The sequence below is a fragment of the Convolutriloba macropyga genome, chromosome 3, assembly GCF_964194025.1.
Source record: "Convolutriloba macropyga chromosome 3, txConMacr16.3, whole genome shotgun sequence".
Classification (NCBI taxonomy): domain Eukaryota; kingdom Metazoa; phylum Xenacoelomorpha; order Acoela; family Convolutidae; genus Convolutriloba; species Convolutriloba macropyga.
Window position 1 is genome coordinate 62,976,332 of NC_134470.1, and position 21,275 is coordinate 62,997,606.

A 21,275-nucleotide genomic window follows, 5' to 3' on the forward strand; every position below is an offset into this window, starting at 1 on the left:
GCTGCTGAGAAACCTAGATGAATGAATACTCCCAATCCCAACAAAAGGAATTTCATTAAGACAAAAATTGAAAAAATTGCAGTCAAATTACCACTGAAATTGAAAAGAATGGTAATAAAAGAAAAAATTTGATCTGTAACGCTTTTCACAAAGTTTTCAGCAAAATAGGCATCTCAAGAGGCCAGTTTGTTGGATGAAAGTTGCAGAAACAGGGCAATTTTCAAAAAGTTCGGCTTCAGAATTTTTATTTTGAGGGAAATTTTTTGACAAATTAGACAGCAACAAAAATAGACTGGGGATACATCAATGTGTGGGCTTTTATATCTGGAAAATAAGCTACTCGAACACATTTCCAGACTATATTTAATATTGCATTCTAGAGAACTTTTTCTTTACAAATCCAAAGTATGCACACTTCAAACAATTCACATAGAAGAGCTCTTTATGTTTTGGATAAATACCTTCCTATTTTGCTAAAACCAAATTTTTATAAAAACTTTTGAATGATTTTTACGCAATCAGTTAGTATAATATTCTGAAAAAGTGAGTTTTTGAACAGAAAACATTTCAGCTTCCAATCTAAAAAGTCTTCAACTAAAGCTGTCTTTCAATTTTTTGAATCAGTAATAGTGAAAGATAACTACAAAACCGTGGCGTCAATCTTAGGTTTTGCGAAAGCTTTCTTTTGAGCATCACAAATTTCAATCTCTCTGAATTCAAATTTTTCTTCTGACGTATTTTCTAATAAATCTAACACAATGCATAAAACTGGGAACATACTTATCAGAGAAATTATTTGTTAACCACGGCGTTCCTCAAGGAACAATGCTTGAAACTTTTATCTTTCTCTCACACGTAAGAAGTTTTCTGAAAAACTTGAGCGTGAAAATGACAATGTTCAGTTTATGGAAAATGCTACCATTACTTGAAAATTGAATTGTAAATAAAATAAATTGTAAATCCTTTATAGATGAAGTTATCAGACCAAGTCATGCTTGTCGTTATTTTGGAATACAAATGGTTTCAAACAAAATACTTCCTTGAAAACGAACTGAACTCAGTTTTATGTAACATGGCAAATTCTATTCAATCTTTGTATCTTGTTTGAAACCAATTCCCTCTAAAAGTAAGAATTGATCTTTTCAAATAAATTGTACTCTGTCTCTCTCTTTCACTTTTTCTCAGCGGAATATCCCTTCCAATTCTGTATATAACCAAAACTTGAGTGTGAAAATGACATTGCTCATTTTATGCATGATACTAGCATTAGTTGAAAATTGAATTGTAGATAAAAAATTCCATTGAAAATGGAAAAAAATGACAGTAACAGAAAAATATTGGACAGAGATCAATTTACAGTAAGTGCCAATAAATACAGAGTAATTGTTCCTTAAAAAACAAATTAATGCAGATCCAAAGTTTTCCTTTATAGATGAAGTTATTAAACCAGCTCATGCTTGTCGTTATTTAGGAATACAAATCGTTTTAAACAAAATGCTTCCTTGAAAACCAACTGAACTCAATTTTATTTAAAATGGCAAATTTTATTCGTTCTTTGTATCTTGTTTGAAACCAAATCGCTCTAAAAACAAGAATTGATTTATTTCAAATCAATTGTACTCTCTCTCTCTCTCTCTCTCTCTCTCTCTCTGTGTGTGTGTGTCTCTCTCTCTCTCTCTATTTCATCTTTCGTTCAGTGGAATATCCCTTCAAACTCTTACATTAAACACTTAATCGGCATAAATAAGCGAGTCAACAGAGGAATGCCAATTTGTCAATTTAGACACAAATCTGATCACTCAACTGATCTCCTCAATAACTATCTTACGTTGGCAGTCGAATTTTTTATCTCAAAAAATAATTCAAGCAATTATGCTCAAGCATATATCAGAACACTGGTGAAAATCTTAAAAATTCAAAAGGTTTACTAGTCACCTAACAGCTGGACAGAACAAGAAAACAATCAGATTTTTATAAAAAGAAAGTGTATGGAAACTAAATGGAAAATAAAGTCTTCGATCCTGAAGAGCAATCACAAATGGAACGGATTTGCTTCTTCTGTAAATTCTTTCAACAGAAAAACTTGTTTTAGAAAAGTTAACCAAATTTTCACTTTATCAGCACAAGAAAGTACCAGTTAGAAGCAAAAAGCAGCGTTCGAATCCTATTTTTAACAGTGAGAGCGAACAGTCGCAATTTCAAGTTCAGTAAATTAATAACGATTCTGAAACTGTGATTAATTATTTATTATTTGAAGGCATGTGGATATTTAACACAAGGGTCATCGTAAGAATAACTAACAAGTTCTTTTCAAGAGAAGTAATGGATCCTATCAAACATATGATCTCATTTAGAACTTTTGCTGTTTTGTCTGCTGCTTAATAAGAAATACATTAAATTAAGATTATATCTTATATTTCACAAGAACAAACAGATGAAGTTTCGAATGAACACTTTTCGAAGGCGATGCACCAACTCTAAAAATGCGTTTCAGGTTAATACTAGATTTTTACCAGCTGTTCTTCATCGGGCCATATTGAGACTAACTTTGTAAATGTTTGCAGTTTTACTGCCAAATTATGCAACAAGGTAAGACTTGAAAACCTTTTAAGAAATTTCGCTAGAGACAATTTACCAGAAATCTCAAATCTTGCAAAACCACAAAAAGTGAGAACGTTATAATAGATTTTAACCACTCTTTGTTACATATATTCATAAACTTTTGGGTTTTCAAGTAAGAATAATGTGAACTAATGAGAAATTTCTTCGACCTATTTAAAATCTTCTTTTTAAAACCAGTTTTAAAGGTGCTTCATTCAAAATCAGGGGAAAACAGATAAAAATTTCTTGTTTTCAATTTCTTGAAATTTCTCAAAATTTTTGTGTGACCTATTGCATATGGCACAGACGCGTTTTCTTGCAGAATTATCCAGCAGCATTTTTTTTCTTACAGATTCGAAGAAAGCATTGTACTGAGAGATAGCGTCAGATAACTATTTTTAATGTCTTAGTTGTATTTTCATCAATTATTTGTTACGGTTGCTCTACTAATTGTTCCTATTAAACATTTCTTTACGTAATTAAATTGAACTATGCCTGGACTTGCATGTTTTGGTCAAGCCTTGAGTGACATATGAAAATTGATTCCCAAGCCCAAAAACAACTTTTCAAAATTTTCGATTTAAGGTTTTTGTAGAATGTTAAAATTAGAACTTGTTAAAGATTTTACTAACCTTGTCAACCAGAAAGTTGATGATAAATTGAGCAACAAAGGGAGTACTAACGGGAGTTCAAATAACGATTGAAACTGAACAATTACCTTCACAAGCATTGTTAAAGACAAAAGCCTAGAAACACATTGTGAAGCAATAACAAAAGACATACAAAAGGATGATCAAATTGAACTCGGACCTATTATTCCATTGTTCTGGCGCTATAAATACGGTTGATTTTGCATATCAATTTCAGTACCACAGCTTTTCGAACCTAAACTCTTGATTCTAATTTAACTCATTTATTTGCCAACTTGTTATTCTCCGCGGTAATAGTCTTCCTTAAACTCGGTTTTTCTAAGGTCTTAGAACTATTCGATGGAGTCGGTGTAGACTCAGAGATCGAATAAAGAATTAGAACATAATAAGGAACTCTTTGGTGAATAATGCACTTGGTAAAAATCAGTTCTGACTAGGGTTAAGATCTGTGGTAACTTCGCATCTTTAGTTATAGGTTCTATGATATCTATAGAGTAAGATTTGGCATTGAACTCAATTTAGCATAACTAATTTAAGAATATAGAAGTGGCTTACAGGGATCAATCTTAATTAGGTTAAGTTAAGAGCTCCTTGGACTTGACCGAGGAAAGAGTAATTGTAGTTACCCACAAGACGAGTGTTTCTGACAGTATTGATCGCTGTGCTCCTCTGGAGACTGAAATAGTGAAGTAGGACTAACCCATGTAGTATGGATGGGCGAACCAATTTGACAATTAACACGGTCTGCAGTAACCCTGAAGTACCTGATGGGCAATAGATCTTACGTTCATGATTTTGAAGTGGTTGATACTCGTCTGGTTGGGTTGTGGAGTGAACACCGACGATCATCTCTTCATCATCAACTTAGTAATTCCTAAGTCCATAGATTGATCTCTTAATAGAACTCAATTGTATTGGGAACTTGGTATACTTCCCAATCATAAATCATAGCGCCATCTATTTTGTAGTTAATTAGTCTCTCCACACAATTAGATCGTAGACGAGGCGCTCAATATTGAATCAAATTCTTGGAACTATTGCCTCTAAATTTGAACCTTAAGAGTAGTAGGAGGATCTGGTATAACCCTCTCTTTCAATTAAGAGAATAGCTTTGTGAAGTTACCACTTCTCTAATTTTTTTTTAGTATAGTGATCTTCAAGTATTAAAAATTGTTGGGATTTGGATAGGGAACTCCCCCACCCCGTGTTTTCAAATTCTACAGTTTTGAATTTCAAAACATTTTGTAACGTGCGTGTTACGTTTTCTGGATTAGGTTTTGAAGATTCCTTGAAAACTGATGCAAATCACTACATAAGGGCCCCGAGAGGTCAAACAGAAAAGAATGGGTCTGTTTGAGGGTTTTTCATTTGTTTATGGGCAGTTATCAGTCAAATTTCAGGCCGAAAATAGTCAAAATGATTGTTTGATTATTTTCAGATTAAGTTTAGGCGATCAATTTTGGTAGATATTTCAATTTTACAGACAGTTTGCTGAAATTTTCAAAAACTTAAACTTAGACGTGCCAAGTCATGATCAAGGCTTGGATTGAGATTGACAAGCGTAAAAAGTGACATGATCATAGTTCTGTATCAGTAAAGATATAAAACTTGTATCCGTCCTTGTGCCTTTGTTAATAAATAAAGACAAACTCAGAAAGATTCAATCTCATTTTGTATTTTTTTTGTATTTTTTCAACGTACCGAAACCATGTCACGTATGTTCTAAGAACAGCTTTCAAGGTCTGATTAGTTGATTTAGTTAATGTGTGACTTGAATATTACCAATTGAATTAATGCTTAACTCGTTTTAGTGTTTGTGTTGGCACATTTTGGCACATAGGGCATTTTGGCATGGGTATTTTATTAAGTGATGCTAAGGGGTACTAACCTGTTCATCGATCGACCAAAAGTCCGGCAGGTAACTTTGAATTTGCAGCGTATCAATATCATAGGTGGCTGGAACGACTGTGTCAAAGATGCTGCCTGAAAACTTTATTTCAAGAGACGAGAATGCAGGCATCACGCAGTCTGAAATTGTCAGATTTTGCCGGAATTTGGTCATATCCGCCATACTCGGTTCGATGTCACCGGAACAAAGCTGCTGAAAATGATGCAGACCGGATGCAAGGTTTCCACCGGGAATTACGAAAGGAGAGGCGGATCTCTGGTCCATTTCAAATACCCAAATTCCCAACACGCCTATGTTGCTTTGAGCCCAGAGGTTGCGAACTTCTGCTGTGCCCGATGATGGAAGTTCGTATTTGAAACCTTAAACGTTAAAACAAGTACTCCCTGATGAGTTTTTTCTCTAGCATCAGGCCATCAAAACTGTACATAATTTACCTCTCGTGTTTAAAAATTTATTAATTTGGAAATTTAGACTGGAAAACTGATGTTTTTTAACACTATTACATTCCAAATTAGAATCCTCAAAATTTTTTTAGTTACTAAGGATCATAAATGATGTGCAAATAACAATTACTACGATCTTGGCATGGAACCTAAGAAATCATGTATCAGCCGTATATTTTTTCAAAGAAATCATATATCTGCTTAGTGTGAGAACCAGGAAGTCCTTCAAATAAAATTTGAGTGTTTGATTACTATAGGAATCATATGTGTAATTGTATGATTACAAGTAAAATTTTGCAAATAGCGATCCCGGTGCAAAAATGCCATCCCAATAGGTCTCTAAACTTAACACATAACAAAAACTTTGCAATCTGTCAGCAAAATCAAGAAGCTTTAATAGACTTGACAGCTTTAAACACTCTGATACTCTGCATCCCACTTCTCTCTATTTGAATGCCAATCAAACTGAGGATATTGTAATTGTCAAAAAAGATTAAATACGAATTCAGCATAAAAAGGTTGAAGAAGCAAGTAAAATACCTGAATGTAATCTTAGATAAAGAACAAGAAGGCTCGGTAACGTGCGTTCGCACATAAAGTTCCGACCCCACTCTTCATATTTTTGGTATAATTGTCTAACAAATGAGGAACAGATAAAACAAATCAAAAACTAAAAATGTGATGAAACGAGAAAAAAACGTGAAACAAAGGGCCAACACGTAAAAAAAGTGAAATCTAGTAGTATCAAAGTCAAAAATCCATAACTTAACGCGTGAAACCCCAAAAGAGATTAATCTGATATCAGTAGAAGGACGAGCATGCGAGCATGAGGAAGCATATTTTCTCTGCTGGCACTAGGCTACAATTTGACCAAATAACGTGAAAATTAGTGGCAAATTTCAATAAGCCATTGTTTATTAAAAAAAAATCAATCTTTTTTAAAAATTTAAACGACCAACATTGTTCGGATCGGATGAAGAAACTAGTTATCTTAATTTTGAACCTCTTAGAAAGCCTGTTGAATCTGTCAACAGTCAGCTCTGATTTGAATTGTTCTGTTCTTTAATTAAAAAAGAAAAGATTGAACTTTTTCTTTAAAATAAAAATACCGACTGACTACAATCCGAAATATTTTTTGATTGTAACAGTACAAAATTGGACCAAAACCAGGCTTGCGATTGCTGTTTGTCCATTAAGAACACTCAGTTGTTTTGAATATTCTAGATCTAGAAAATTTGTTAGTTAAAAAATCAAAATGCGGCGTTTTCGATAACCATAGAGTAAAATTAGCAAAAAACGGCAACATTTTAATTCCAGACTACTTTCAACAGATGTGGATGTAGCCCTAACTCCCCTAGTAGTTTAAAAAGATTGTAAGATTGTGTTAGATGTTTTTGGTCATTTGGCTGATTTGGTGCAATTTTTGATGAAAACGCTGAATTTTGAAAAATTTAGCCAAAAATTTAAATCAAAATAAATGAACAATAAAATTTGTCTTTTAAAATAAAATCAAAAGTACTGCCGTTAACATTTTTTACATATTTTAGCAAAATTGACGAAATTTTAGGCAAAAATTCTGGAAAATATGAATAAAAATATAGCAAATTTGTCTAGCATTCACTAAAATTTAAACCACGATAACACGCTCTAGAAAACGAAATTCAAAAAATTCTTTTCAATTCCTTATTCTACGCTGGACGAGCTGTATAATGATCCAACTCACAACTCTGAACGATGAATATATCGATCGGTCAAAATTGTCTGAAAAAAAACCCATTTGGATATGTAGTTCTTGCCCCTAAAGAGTGTCGGAACAATTACTATTTCAAGTTGAGTGAAAAAATTAAGAAACGGTCAAAGTAATCAACCAGGTGTTTAGCTTAGGGACTGTTTAACTTTTTTAAGCATATTATTGTTATTTTGAAAACCAACTAAGCTGGGGTGATAAAACAAGCAATTATTGCAAAAATGTGCATGATATAGGGACCTAAAGTTCACACAAATCTTTTAAAAGTGCGTTTTTTTAACTGCACAATAGCATGCTATCTAGACCTTTTTAGTTCTACCTGAACTGAAAATTGCATTGAAAATCAATTCTCATTTTTCCGACTTTTTCAAGCTTTTTGTACGTCGACGCGCGTGCTTGCATAAAACTTTGATGAATTGCGAAAATGAATCTCATGAAAAATAAAATATAAACAAAAGTCTAGCATCACAGTCTAAAACAAAAAACATTTTAGCAAAAAAATTAACATCTTTCTTCTTTGTTTTAAATTCCATTCGTTGAAGGTACTTAAGATTCCATAAAAACTTTTTATGATTAAATCTGCTTATGCTGATGGTTGTTGGATATTCGGTTTTCGATTTCGACAATTTTTAAATTATCTATTTTTGAGAACAAAAAATTTAGATCACCATGTTTTTTGAATTAAGTTTAACTGTCTACAAAAGAAAATGACAGTTCGCAAGAAAATTTATCTGATAATTGAGTTAATAGGGTGTGACTGATAATTGAGTTAATAGGGTGTGACTTTTCCTAAAAAATGTTGCATTGAACAGAAAAAAATTTAGTTTCTAATCGGTGCAGAAAATGAGGCCATTTTTTTCAGTTTCACAAGATCCGTTTTCATAAATCTCAGCATAGTATTCTGCAACAATCAGATAGTTTCACCAGTAATCAGTTTATCAGGATCAAATTGTCCAGTTTCTCCCAAACAATAGGAAAGAATCAACTATTTGCAAATTTAGAATTTTTTCCGAAAAAATTTTTGAACTTATTTTTATGAGAAAAATGTCGAGAATTTTTTTTTTTGTGATTTGGATCTCAAATTTTGTGGAATTTTTAATGAAAACAAAGATATCTGGAAAAATTTTTTTGCGTGGTTCTTTGATAAACAAAAAAGCAATCAGTGGGACCATTTTGAGAATGACAGTAACAAACATTATTTTGCAATACAATTCTTATTATCTTCTGATAAGATTTAGGAATTCAAAGTTACTAATTCATGCTTTGGCAACGTTTTTACTTAGGGGAACGTAGAAAAAAGCAATTTTCTAAGTTTTAACAGTAGTTGTGATAAACCAGGTTTAGGCCTCGACTTATGAAAAGACAATGCTTGACCAAAAAGTGGTATGAAAAGAGCATGCTGGACTCAAACAGCCCATGAAAGGACTTTAGATGGACCTAATCATTCAGCTAAATTTTGGGTCGACCAAAATTTTTAATTCTGGACTTTTGCTTGATACAAATATGATTTTTGACTTCACCTCGAACTAAAACGTTCACGCTGGACCTAAAAAATTTACATTTTGCACTGAAGATTGGCTCTTGCTTATAACGTAGTCAACGGGTTTTACCGTTCAAATTTTCCCATATTTTCTAAACTAACTGTGCTATTATAAATATATTGGAAAAAACAAACTATAGAATCAAATGAACTAAATCATAACACACTAAACTCATTGCTGATGAAATGTCGATTGTTACAGCTTTAACTAGTTGAATTCAGCCGAACAAATTCTTTATATTGGTTAATTGTGAAAACTAATTGATCTTAAGAATTCAATATTTTTTAAGATTTTTTTGGCGAAATGCAACCTGTTTTTCGAAGGTGGAATGCCTGTTGTAACGCTAGTTTGGAGTTGCCGGTAGGTGTTACACACCTACAAAGAGAATTAGAGAAAAGTTAACTGTTATAAATCCCTCAAAATGCGATCCTCGACTCAATAAAAGACCATGCTCGACCTATTAAAAGATCATGCTCGACCTTAATTCGCTGTGAAAAGACCTTATCTGGGTCATGTACTGTGTATTTATAGTCAATATTGGACCCCCCTACTAGAATTAAAAAGTCTTTCCATAAGTCGAGGTCTAAACCTGGCTAGTTGAGACAAAATATTTTCCTGCTCGGCTTTAAATTATTACTCTTTGTTCTTGGTGTCCTTTTCTCTCGTACAACTGGAAAAAAGTTAATTATAAGGTTGGAAGACTTTCCTTTCTGTGCAAAGCATAAAATGGTGCCAATCCAGTTGCTCTACTAACCACGACCATCGTTGAATCCACTTCTCTGGGCTGTCAAGGACAAGGAGTTGGGTAGAAACTGAAGTTGGTAGAAGTCGAATATAGTCAGACATCTGTCATCACACTCGTCAACAGTACCCGAATCATCACACGTCAGAATCACCTGAAACAAATTTCTTGCAATCAAAAAGGAAAAACATAGTGAGCTGGAATAGATCGTAACCATAGGGCAACTCCGATGGCTATTGACGATTATCAAATAAGATCCCAGGTTGAGGTCCAGAACCAAATTGGTTTATGATCAGACCCAGTCAAGCGCACACCGTGTGTTCCCAGACAGAAAATACAGGCTCTGGACGGAAGTTCGAGCGCACTATACTCTGGACGATGGTCTTGAGATGGTCTGATCAGAGGCCGATTTGTTCTGACAAGTCTGATTATAGGCGGATTCGAGCGCAATTGGGTCTGATCATAACATCTTCGAGCACACTTGGGTCTGATCAGAGGCAACTTCGAGCGCAATTGGGTCTGATCATAACCTCTTCGAGCGCACGTGGGTCTGGTCAGAAATGTTTTCGAGATGTTGGCTCTGCCAAGAGTGAACAATAAAGCAGCGTTCTAATCAAAGACTCATCTGAAGGCCGATGGCTCTGATAAAAAAGGGGTCCAGCTGATAGCAAAGGCCGGTCCCCTTCAGAGGAAATTTTGATCAACTGGAGACCACGCTGTTTCTTATGGAAAGCTACTCCTAACTCATCTATTGAGTCAGAAATATAAACTAAACGGTACACTAAATAAAATTTGTTCTCAACAGTTGGGTTTCGTTTTCTTTAGCAATACTTTTATAATTTAATTTTTCCGTGGATGACTTAAATACTGCACACATCAGTTTTTATGAAATGAATATAAAATAGCAAAATTAAGAGATTTGTTCATAAGTGAAATCTTTTTCTGATCAGGATATTTCGAGCGCACTTCAGTCTGGTCATAATTGGCTGTAAGCGCAACTGGGTCTGACCATAACCTCTAGGAGCGCACTTGAGTCTGATCATAGTCTGGTTAAGGTCTGGGCAATGGTTTGAATTTGAGTCTAAACTATGGTCTGAAGATGGTCTGAGCAGAACGCCTTTGGTCTGAAAGGTCTGATCAGAGACCCTTTGTGCCTGGAAAGTCTGATCAGAGGTAACTTGGGCCTGGAAAGTCTGATCAGACAACAATTTGGGTCTGGACCTCAAACTGGAATTTAGCGAGATTCTGGCAAGAAAACCGTCTATGTAATAATTTAAAACCATGGTATGATTGTGAATATTGCACTGCAACACTTATTTTGTGTGATTTAAATTATTTTAAACACTTTAAAGAAATAAACGTCTTAGCTCGAAGAACTCGAGCTCAAAAGGGCACAAGTGTTCGTGATAAGATCAGACTAAATTATGATTCTCCCATTTTAACCCAATTGCCGCGACCTCGATAAAACCATCAGTAAATAGGATCTTTAATAAGAAAAATGTTATTGTTGAATGGCCCACCGTTGAGAAGACTAACGCAAACTCTTTCAAGATCTTGGAAAGATCGACAGCAACACTTGCCAGATCTTTCCAGATCTTGCCAAAAAGATCTGCCAAAAAATGTTGATGACTTGTACGAACTGGGGAATTCTTGGTGTGGGCACCAAAGATCTGAGAACAGATACTGTGGGAATCCGTGTTTTTTTTTGTTAGGACCACAGATAGCTTTCAGAATGATTATTTTTTTGACATGAGTCTTTGCTTTTTGCCAAATTCATTACTGGGGATCGAAAAACCCTCTAGATAAAAATAACAACATAGAACTTTTTGCCTAATTTCATTACAACCAACAACTGTTTTGCTATTTTTTTTTCAAATTTGATGTATTCTGCGTCTTTGAAGAAAAAAACGAAGATTACTTGGTAAAACACGCCAGATCATGCAAAGATCTGGCCAAGATCTTTGCATGAGAAACTTTGTTGTAGGTCTGATAAAAAAATTAAAAATTTTTCCCAATTGCAACAGAGCCAGTTATAGTTTTGCTTTATTTTGACAGCAGTTTGAGTGTAGTTCGGACCTTTTGAAAAAAACTCAGATGACATGTAAAGAGACACAAGACCTTTCTAAGGTTTCAAAACGGTAGTGTGACTCTTTCGAAATCCAAGATCTTGCGTAAACTTGGCGTGGATGATTTGGGTTGCTACAATCCATCAGACGAAACGCCGTCAGAGTAAGAGAAATGGCACCAGACCGTGAAATAGACAGCCCTAGTGTGGGCCTGTACTTTTGTAAAGAGATGCTCGACCTTAATCTATAAAAAAAACTGTTGCTCGACTAATGAAAAGACATTCTCTGGACCCATAGAAAGATTTTAAATCAACTGTAGTTGCTCGTGTAATTTTCGAGTTGTGGTCGAGAATAGGCGTATTGCAACAAGAATAAACTTAACTTACGAGGTTGGCAGGAACTCAAGTGTAGTTGAAAATGATGGAAAATCTCTGAGTCAATCTACATAGTGCCAAGCAATTGAAATTCAATCCTGGTTAACGAGTTTCAGAAGGTTTTGGGAGTTGATCTAACGAAAGAGCCGGCCTTAGTAAAATATCTTTCCAGCAATCATACATGAGAAAACAACTCCAAAAAGGAAGAACCACATCATTATGTTACATTCCGCTCTATTTTCTAGCAAATTTCAACAAAACTTTGCAGATGCAAAACATCAAAATTGCGGTTCACTTTTTTTGCTTTGTACATGTCAATTCTGTTTCAAGCTCTATAAATTATGAGATTGAAAAATGCATTACCCGGACTGTTTAGAACAGTATCAGACGAAAACAATATAAACCCTTCCGAAAACTTAATGGTTCGTGATGAAATAAGCGGAGAAATGATTGCACAAAATTCTAGATAAGAACGCACGAAAATCTAAACTTGAGCGCAAAAAAGTATGATTTGACGAAGCACGCTCAAAAGTCTGGATTTGGTCATACGCGAATTTGAATTGACGGGAATGCAAAAAAAAGATGTAAACTCGTGTAGTTTCAACTTTGCACCTCAGCCTGGGTAGCAAAACCAAAACGCGACACGATCTAGTTAGTAGCCCATTTTTGCATTCAAATAGGAGCTAACAAAGCCCTCCTACAGTTTATGACCGAGTCTTTTTTGTAATTAACATTCCCGCCTTCAAAAAAAAATCAAATTATTGCTTCCTATATCGTATTTTAGCCAACATTTCCGCCAATTTATATCGACAAAATTTGTTATTGTGTTATTTGTCCCAAATTAACCAATTACCAGTTGCCCAGGTTGAATCCACAGAAAAAAATCCAAAATCCAGAATAAAATGAACGCATCAGGAGCTTTGTGCGCTCTAAACTACGCATTCTGTATATATGGACACGAAACTTTTGGGCATAGTCGGCTTTGAGTACCTGAAAATCTCCCTTGCAGCCTCAATGAATCATCACAGAAAACATAATTGTTTTTTTTCAGCAGTCATTCTAGAATGTTCTTGCATGAAGCAAAAATTATCAAAATTGAATATCACGTATATCCTTGAAAAATCATAGCAAAATATCAAACGCTGACTATACTGCAATGAATTTTTTGCCTTATACTTTAGAGTTCTAATTCAAGATCTAGAGAACATGAAGTTGCAAAAAATGCATTAAAAGTATCAACGAATTGTTTGTTTTAATTTTGAAATTAAGTGTGACTTGGGATTTTCCACAATTGAAAACAAAACGGCACATTTTTCATGTATCAAAAACCAACGAACAGGTAATTTCTTGCAGTTTAAATTCCAAATAAGGGGAAGATTTTATGTTTCAAATTTTACTTTGCATTTTTTTGCTGTTCAAACTCAACAAAATAAAACATGTTTTTTTCTACTAATTTACAGCGCACAAAACAGTGAGTGCTAAGGCTTTGATACATTGATACCATCAGTTTCTGCAATTTTCCAAAACAATTCAAGTTTTACAAAATTTTCTCTTTTAATGCCAAAGAAAGGTTTCAGCCTTCATTTTTCAGAAAATTGTTCACAACACGCCATCAATTGCTGCTCTTCAAATTCCAAATCAGTTTTTCTGTTCTTGACGAAAAGTTGGACCTCTCTCACTTTTTGGTTCTGATTTTAAATTTCAGTTAGATCTTTACAAAAGTTGTTCAATGCTCGCTTGCTAAAATAACTAAATCCAGACTGAGCTCCGATTTTTCTGGAATGTAAAGTAGTTAACTGAAAGTGCAAAGATACTCCGGTATTCATAACAAATTGAAATTTTTTTGCAAGGTCAAAAAATATGGCTACCGAATCCTCATGATTATCCTATTGGTTTTTGGAAAATTTCAACCAGCAGTTAAAATTGAGCTTTAATGTTATGGTAACCAAAAATTTTTCTGATTGACAACTTTTTCTTCTTGAAGAATTTCTCTTAGCTAATTAAGGAGAAGTCTCGCAAAAAAATTTAGACTTTTTTTTTACCTTGCAGTTGTTGCCCAGGTTTTGGCTAATAAGAAATGGTCAGTTTGGAGACTTGCATTTGGACTTGGTAAAAAATTTGAATCGACAATCAGATAGATTGGTCTAGCATTTATATTATGACTTTCCGTTTGGTACGGGACCTATATCTCGTACCAAACGGTACCTATTAGCTATTTGAACCTGAAAATTGTCTGAATGGATAATTATCTGAATGGAATGTAAACCTTGTTAGAAAAAAATAGGGATTCTTTTTTTTGGGGGGGGGGGGGGGTGGGGGGGGGGTGGGGGTTAATAGAAAACAAATTACTTGAAAACTGTTAAATGCATCCAGCCTGAGAGAGGAAGAGCCCATTTGTACCACGTTGCCACGAAACCCCAGTTTGCAGTGAAGTCATGAGTTGGCAGTAACATTTCAGTTAGTACATTAAGGTCCTCAGGTCTCAGTTGTCGCTTGAAGATGTTGTTAGCCAGGTTTGGGTATTTCGTGTCCTGGCCCATGATGTCGAGAGTTATGGCGTCGTCAAAGGAGACGCCACTGGCAGCCAGTTGATCTCTGTCAATGGGAGTTTCAGCAATCTGTTGAATACTGTCACGCAATTCATCATCCGTTATGTATTCCGATTGCAAGGCGTGGTAAAAGTTTCCGCCTGCAGTTGAGTTTTGATCCAGAAGGCGGAAAATTTCACAGATTGTTTCGATATTAGAAGTGTGGACAAAATCATCTCCGTCTGATGTTGAGATTCTTTCGAAGCAGCCTTCGTCTAGAAGATTGTCCTTAATGCCAATATCACTGAAGAATGCGGCCACTAGAGACAAAGCTGAGGAGGTAATCTAAATCAACAGAAGCAAAGATGACCGAGCCGAGGAATTCATAGAAAGAATTACATAGAAATTCAAGATAAGCGGCAACAAGCGTTGAAAATGCGGCAACAGATTTTTCACCTTAAAATACTGCTAGAAATTTATGGCGAATTTTCTAATTTTTCCACGCTTCTTAGCGCCGATTCCATACAAATTCAACGCTTTAACTGAATTCATTGAAAAAATTAATGCAAGGAAATTGCGGTGAGTTTTCTCACTTCTCAAAGCCTGTTATCGCTGATCTTACATAGTTTATACGCTTAGACCTCTCTTTGAGACTCAAACCACCAACTTTTTGCACACTTGCCTCTTCATCTACCGCTGTAGACTGCCACCATAACTTAATTTTCCTGTCATATGAATTTTTATTTCAATCTACTGTTTTCGTTCACCGCAATCCAAGTTAATAGTTTCCTTTCTTCTCTTAGTTGATATTTTTTTCTGCAACTTTTAGAAAGGTCATGATCTAACCCTCGACGCACTTACTTGAGATAATTTTAACTAACAGTTTGAGAACTTCATACAAATGGATCTCTATCACACAAACAAATGGCGAAAATGTATTTCCTCCTCAGTAGAGTTAGGTTTTCCTTTGTGAATGATGAATCTCGTTAAATGTTTAATTCCTGAACCTAATTGCGAATTGTTTAAGGTGCAGAGTTTCGTAAATCGAAAACTCATATTGATTCACATATTGTTTTCGATATTTTCCCAGTGACTTCAAGCTGTTCAATTTTGCTCTGTGTTTTTTTATTTAATTCTATATCTTTAAAAAACAATATATCATGTATAAAACACCCTATATCTTAGAAAATTTTACGCAGCCCTAAAAACAGCCCAGGTTGAAGTGTGCGACCCAGGACAGGTATTACTCAAACCATTATATTTGATCTGTATCAAGTGCATTGCATCATTACGACGCAGAGCTATACCTCAAAACGTCTGACTTAGTATAAGTTGCGGGAAAATAGATACAAAATATGAGCAAAATTAAAAGACTAGCTTAGGAGCATTATTTTGCGAAAATGGTTCTGCCGTTTATGCGAAATTGAAACACCTCCATGTGGCACCTAGGTGGAAATTCTTGTAGTACACTTTCGCTCAGTTTACGTATCTATTTTTTGCATCAAATGTATCTGTAATCCGCAATTCTGTCTCATATAATGCACGCTTTGAGCTTGCAAAAGTGATTTCCAATTCTATTAATTGCGCATGAGAAAGTGGTTTAAAACAATATACCATATAGGGCAGAGATAAATTTACCAGTCTGTTAACCAATACGGACAAACTATTACAAAAGATGTCTTTTTGTAGGTCGGGAATCATCAATACACCACCAAGGCGGAATCACCACAAACTCAAACGACATCCAAAGCAAACAGATGACATCACCTGGGAACACCCAAAGGAAACATTCAGCGAGATAAAAAACAAAACACTCAAAAAACTAAAAAAAAATGCATGTAAACCAAATTAGAAGTCAAAATTCTCAACTAAAAGCAATTAGAAAAAATACAACTGAATTTTGAAATAATCAAGGATGTGATAAATGTTCCAATTAAAACGATATTCCTAGATAGAGAGTCAACAAAGCATTTCTCTACAATCTCCATTAGATCCCGGGTTCTCCGCGACTTAGGCCTGGCAAAGTTACGGGACATATCTGCAGGGAAGGTTGCCGGGAATTGAAAATGTGTTGAGCATTATCTTGCATTTTACGGAGGAATTACCTGGAGATAAAGAAAGTGAGACAGGGAAAAACAGGAAGATTTTTGGCAGTGTTCCCTGGAACGCCAACGGCATTTCTTAAAAAACCTTGTCTGTATATTTTATAATGCTTATTTACGCAAAATCAACAACTGCAAAAGTACGCAGAATAAAGAGATATTTCAGAAAAAATTGTTAGAAACTTGTAAAAACGTGCAGAATGGCGGGATTTTTCAGAAAATAATGGTAGAAAAGTATAGAAAGTTTCAGAAAAGAGGAATTTTGTAGAAAAAGTTGATAGAAACCTGTAAAAAACAGCAGAATGGAGGGATTTTTCAGAACAAAATTGATAAACACCTGTATAAAGACCATAATGAAGAATTTTCAGAAAAATCATTTACACCTGTAAAACGCAATATGGAAGGATATTTCAGAAAAAAATTTTAGACATTTGTAAAACGACAAAAAATGGAAGGATTTTTCAACAAGAAATTTCATAGACACCTGTAAAAAGAGCCAAGATGGAGAATATTTTCAGAAAAATGAACCTTTAGAAAGACGCCGAAAAAAATGACAAACGTTGTACACAGAGGCAAAATGGAGGAATCTTTGCCTGTCCAGAACAGCCTGCAAATCAACCAGTTCCATAACAAGACTATTCGTTTTTTCATATCAACAAACTAAATCGTAGCCAGTAAAATTGATTTTCCTGAAAACAGCCCTCAGAACGAAAAAAAATGAGACAGTGTGGTGATGTCAATCCCATTTCCCGAGCTACAATTCAAAACAAACAAAAACATCGTGGTTATTTTGAGACCTGTATGGTATTTTATTAGGCTTCGAAACTTTTTCAATCACCTTTAAGTCTTATCAGTTAATTTGGTCTTAAACCACTTTTAAAGTTAAGCAAAAATGCAGATTATATATAAAATCATTGCTGAATTTAGATACATTCAGCGCTGAATCGAGTTACGCTGAGTGCAAAGAACACATACCTAAATCGAGCAGAATTGTGATAAGTAGCGTGCGAATGATAGGGTACAAAGCTTTTATATCAATTCCTCGTTTAAAATTTGGACACTTCTGGGAACACGGTTTGCGGAAATACCTTGAAATTTAGACAATTTTCGTAAAGCATGTTTTTTTGCAATATTGTTGCACTTTTAACGTAATAATATAGGAAAAACGAACAAGATATACACAGAGAGGGCAGATTTGCCCTTGACGATTTGCGTAAACCTATGCGGGGTAATGATCTTTTCGTAGTGTTCAATGCTGACCTATCCCAACTGAAACGAATGGTGACAACGTACATGGATATTAAACGCCCAGCTGAATTCAGGTATTTTATTTAGGGTTGTCAAGCTGAATTTTTTTGACAACATCAGCGTATACCAGCGCATTGTTTACGCAACTTTCAGAAAAAAATTTTTGTGCCGGAATCGCAATTCAAGATTAAAATTTGGGAGGAGTTTAAAAATGTATACATCTTTTGCACTAACGTTCGGCTGAGGGGTTGTTGCCAGATTATCTGTGCTGTTGCCCAGAGCTGTTTGTTCAGATGGCGATTTTGTTGTGAAGTTTTGTTCATCTGTGTTCTGCTCGAAAGTTGTCGGTCCAGAAGGCGTATCATTTTGTGAGCCTAATGTCGGCTGGTATGCTGTCAACCTTTGTGCATTTTGTTCACTGGTAGTAGCCTGAGCATTTACTGACCCCGCTGTCGTTGGATTTTGTGGTTCGTGATCAGACAGGGTTGTTTGTGCTAGTGTTGACCTCTGCTCTGTATTTTGAAAGTTGTTAGTCCGATGAGGGGTTGACGGCCCATCCCCCTCTTGAGTTGAGAGAAAGAATTCTGTGGGAAATGGGGAACTTCTTTCTACCGCAGCACTGAGAGTGTGCGTCTTCTGATCGAAAATACTCGTGAAAGCAGATGTTATCTCATTTTCTATCGAAATTCTCGTAGTTTGGACAGGAGCACTTGAGGAAATCTCTACATTCGCTTGAGTGCTTTGATCCAGGTTATTGTGCAAAAAGGTTGTTTCTTCATTTGAATCCGTCGCTTGAGTGCTTTGATCAAGTCTAGTAGGCGAGGGGGTTGTTTCCCCACTGGCTACCTGCGCTTGATCCAGGCGAGTAGTCAACAATGTGTTTTCTTCAGTTGATGATTGCTCCACTTGAGTGCTCTGATACAGGCGAGTACCCCCCCGAGTTGTTCGTTCTTCGTTTTCTACATCCGCTTGTGTGGTTTCAGCCAGTAGAGTAGGCAAGAGGGTTGTTTCTTCTGGCGCCTGAGTGCTGTGATCCAAGTGAGTAGCGTGAGTTGTTTTCTGTGTGGCTACATTAAATTGAGTACTTTGACCCAGGGTAGTAGACGAGATGGTTGTTTCCTCAGCTGCTGCATTTGATGAAGTGCTATGAGTGGAGAGAATAGTCACGATGGTTGTTTCCGCAATTTGACCAGGAACTGTAGTGCCTCCACCTCCTCCAACTCCACCACCGTTTTCTCCGGGAAAAGTGCCTCCACTGTTTTCTCCGGGAACATTACCTCCAACTCCTCCACCGATTATAGCAGGAACAGTGCTTGACCCGCAGTGGTCGCCTATACAAGGTTGAGAGCCAGGGACTGTAGTCCAGATTGTAATTCCCTCTGTGGATACCTTCGATTGAGTGCTTTGATCATGGCCAGAGGGCGAGAAGGTTGTTTCCACACTAGCTACCTGCGCTTCAGTGCTTTGATCCACTTGATCCTGGCTAGTAGGCCTGGGGGTTGTTTCCTCATTTGCCTCATTTGCCTGAGTGGTTTGACCCAGGCGAGTAGAGAATAAGGTTGTTTCCACATTTTCTACGTTTATTTGGGTACTCTGACCCCGGATAAAGGGCAAAAAGGTTGTTTCTTCATTTGAATCCGTCGCTTGAGTGCTTTGATCCAGGAGAGTGGGCAAAAAGGTTGTTTTTTCATTTGAGTCCGCGGCTTGAGTGCTTTGATCAAGTCGAGTAGGCGAGGGGGTTGTTTCCCCACTGGCTACCTGCGCTTGAGTGCTTTGATCCACTGCATCCCGGCTAGTAGGAATTATTGTTGCGGCTTCCTCAGTGGCTGCTTGTGCTTCAGTACTTTGATCCAGGCTATTGGGCAAAACGGTTGTTTCTTCAGTTGCTATCTTTGCTTGAGTGCCTTGATCGATGAGTGTTGTCTGTTCGTCTAGTGTTCTTTCTCTTGTATTTGAAGCAAACTGGGTCCAGAACGGGGTGGTTCCCTCCAATTTTATCCCCTCCAGTGTACTTGGATGAAACCTGTGCGACAAAGGTGTTGTTGTTTTGCCGGTTGTTCTCTGTTCCCTTTCTTGCTCCAAACTTGTTTCCGCTGGATGCTTCACTGTTGTCTTCTCCGCTGTATCTTGATTAAGACTTGTTGTTTCTCCAGGCGCTGTGTCTGAGGGCGTTGGTTGTTGCCCGGGTGACGTCGCCGCATCTGAGCCTTGCCCATTGGTCGTCAGCAGCAGTGCTTCTTTCGCCTGTGTGTTCGACGGTTGAGCTGGTGCAACAAAAGTAGAACTAACGCCATTCAGGAAAGACGTGGTACTAATATCTTCGCATAGTTCAACATTCTCGTCACCACCGATTGGAGTTATATTGTAGTCAAACCTTGCTGGGTTGTTCTCCTCATACTTTCCACCGAAAGACAGATATCCGTTCATGCAAACGTACGTTGAGCTGTATTGATTGTGGCCGATTCGGAAATTTCTATCGAAGAACTGTTCATCGGAGCATCCGTCTTTTTCTTTGCTATTTATCGTGTCCCCATTTTCTGGACCAAAAGCCAACAAAAATGGTTCGGGGGCTTGACCTGTTGCCAGCCACGACAAATACAACAATGTCAATGCCCAATAGAGAGGCATTGTGTTGTTCAACAAAATACTATTTTCGAGTTTTTTCGAGCTAAATTCTTTCAAATACTTCTTTAACTTTCTTCTTTATTGCAGCGTTGTTGATTGTTAAATCGCTTCTAGATTCACATAAAAATATATTTCTAATAGTTTTTTATGGTCAATTGGAGGCGTGCTACGTCGTAATTGAAGAATACTAGGCGAAAACTATATAAAGCGAAAGCAACTATTGAAGAGATTTTGTGGAAATTAGGCAAACACCAATTGAAACGCTCATGAGGGTTGAGAACTTTATATCAAAAACTGATATTTAAACTACCGCTTTTATGTTTTAATTGATATTCGCTAATTTTTCGCACAATTTTTGCTGAAAAATTTTGTGTTTACAAAATGTGATTTTCGCCTGTTTGAGCTGTCGTATAATATCCTATCCAATCTTTGTTATCAAGCATTCATTCAAATTACAGTCTGGTTTTATTAATTAATAGCGGTGAGTATGCTGATAAGTTATCTTGACGAAGCAAACTTTGTGCTGAGAGGCTGTTCAAACTAAGTCGATCACGCGGATTTAAACTCTCGTACTTTTTACCTTTAGACAGCTCAGTAGCTTACATCAATTTTTCTCAAGTAACAAATAATGGTAATCTACATATTTTGTCCATACGCTTGAATAATGTCACTAAAAACTTCAATATTCTTTTTCTCTCT

At 36.1% G+C, this 21,275-nt stretch overlaps 2 protein-coding genes across 2 annotated transcripts in view; both read right to left on the reverse strand.

Moving 5' to 3' along the window:
• The window catches only part of LOC142336696 (uncharacterized), a 69,248-nt gene extending 59,511 nt beyond the window's left edge, over positions 1-9,737 (reverse strand). The window contains exons 1-3 of the mRNA XM_075385609.1: positions 9,646-9,737; positions 9,202-9,266; positions 5,140-5,519 (exon numbers count right to left, since the gene is read on the reverse strand). Of these exons, the coding sequence (XP_075241724.1) occupies positions 5,140-5,519; positions 9,202-9,266; positions 9,646-9,737 (537 nt within the window). The remainder of the gene's footprint in view (positions 1-5,139; positions 5,520-9,201; positions 9,267-9,645) is intronic.
• On the reverse strand, positions 9,653-20,667 carry LOC142336339 (uncharacterized). Its single transcript, XM_075385097.1, has 3 exons — positions 18,186-20,667; positions 14,423-14,946; positions 9,653-9,787 (listed from the first exon to the last, which is right to left on the reverse strand). The coding sequence occupies exons 1-3, from the start codon at positions 20,577-20,579 to the stop codon at positions 9,784-9,786; spliced, it is 2,922 nt and encodes a 973-aa protein (XP_075241212.1). The 5' UTR covers positions 20,580-20,667; the 3' UTR covers positions 9,653-9,783.
• Between the last annotated feature and the right edge of the window lie 608 nt (positions 20,668-21,275).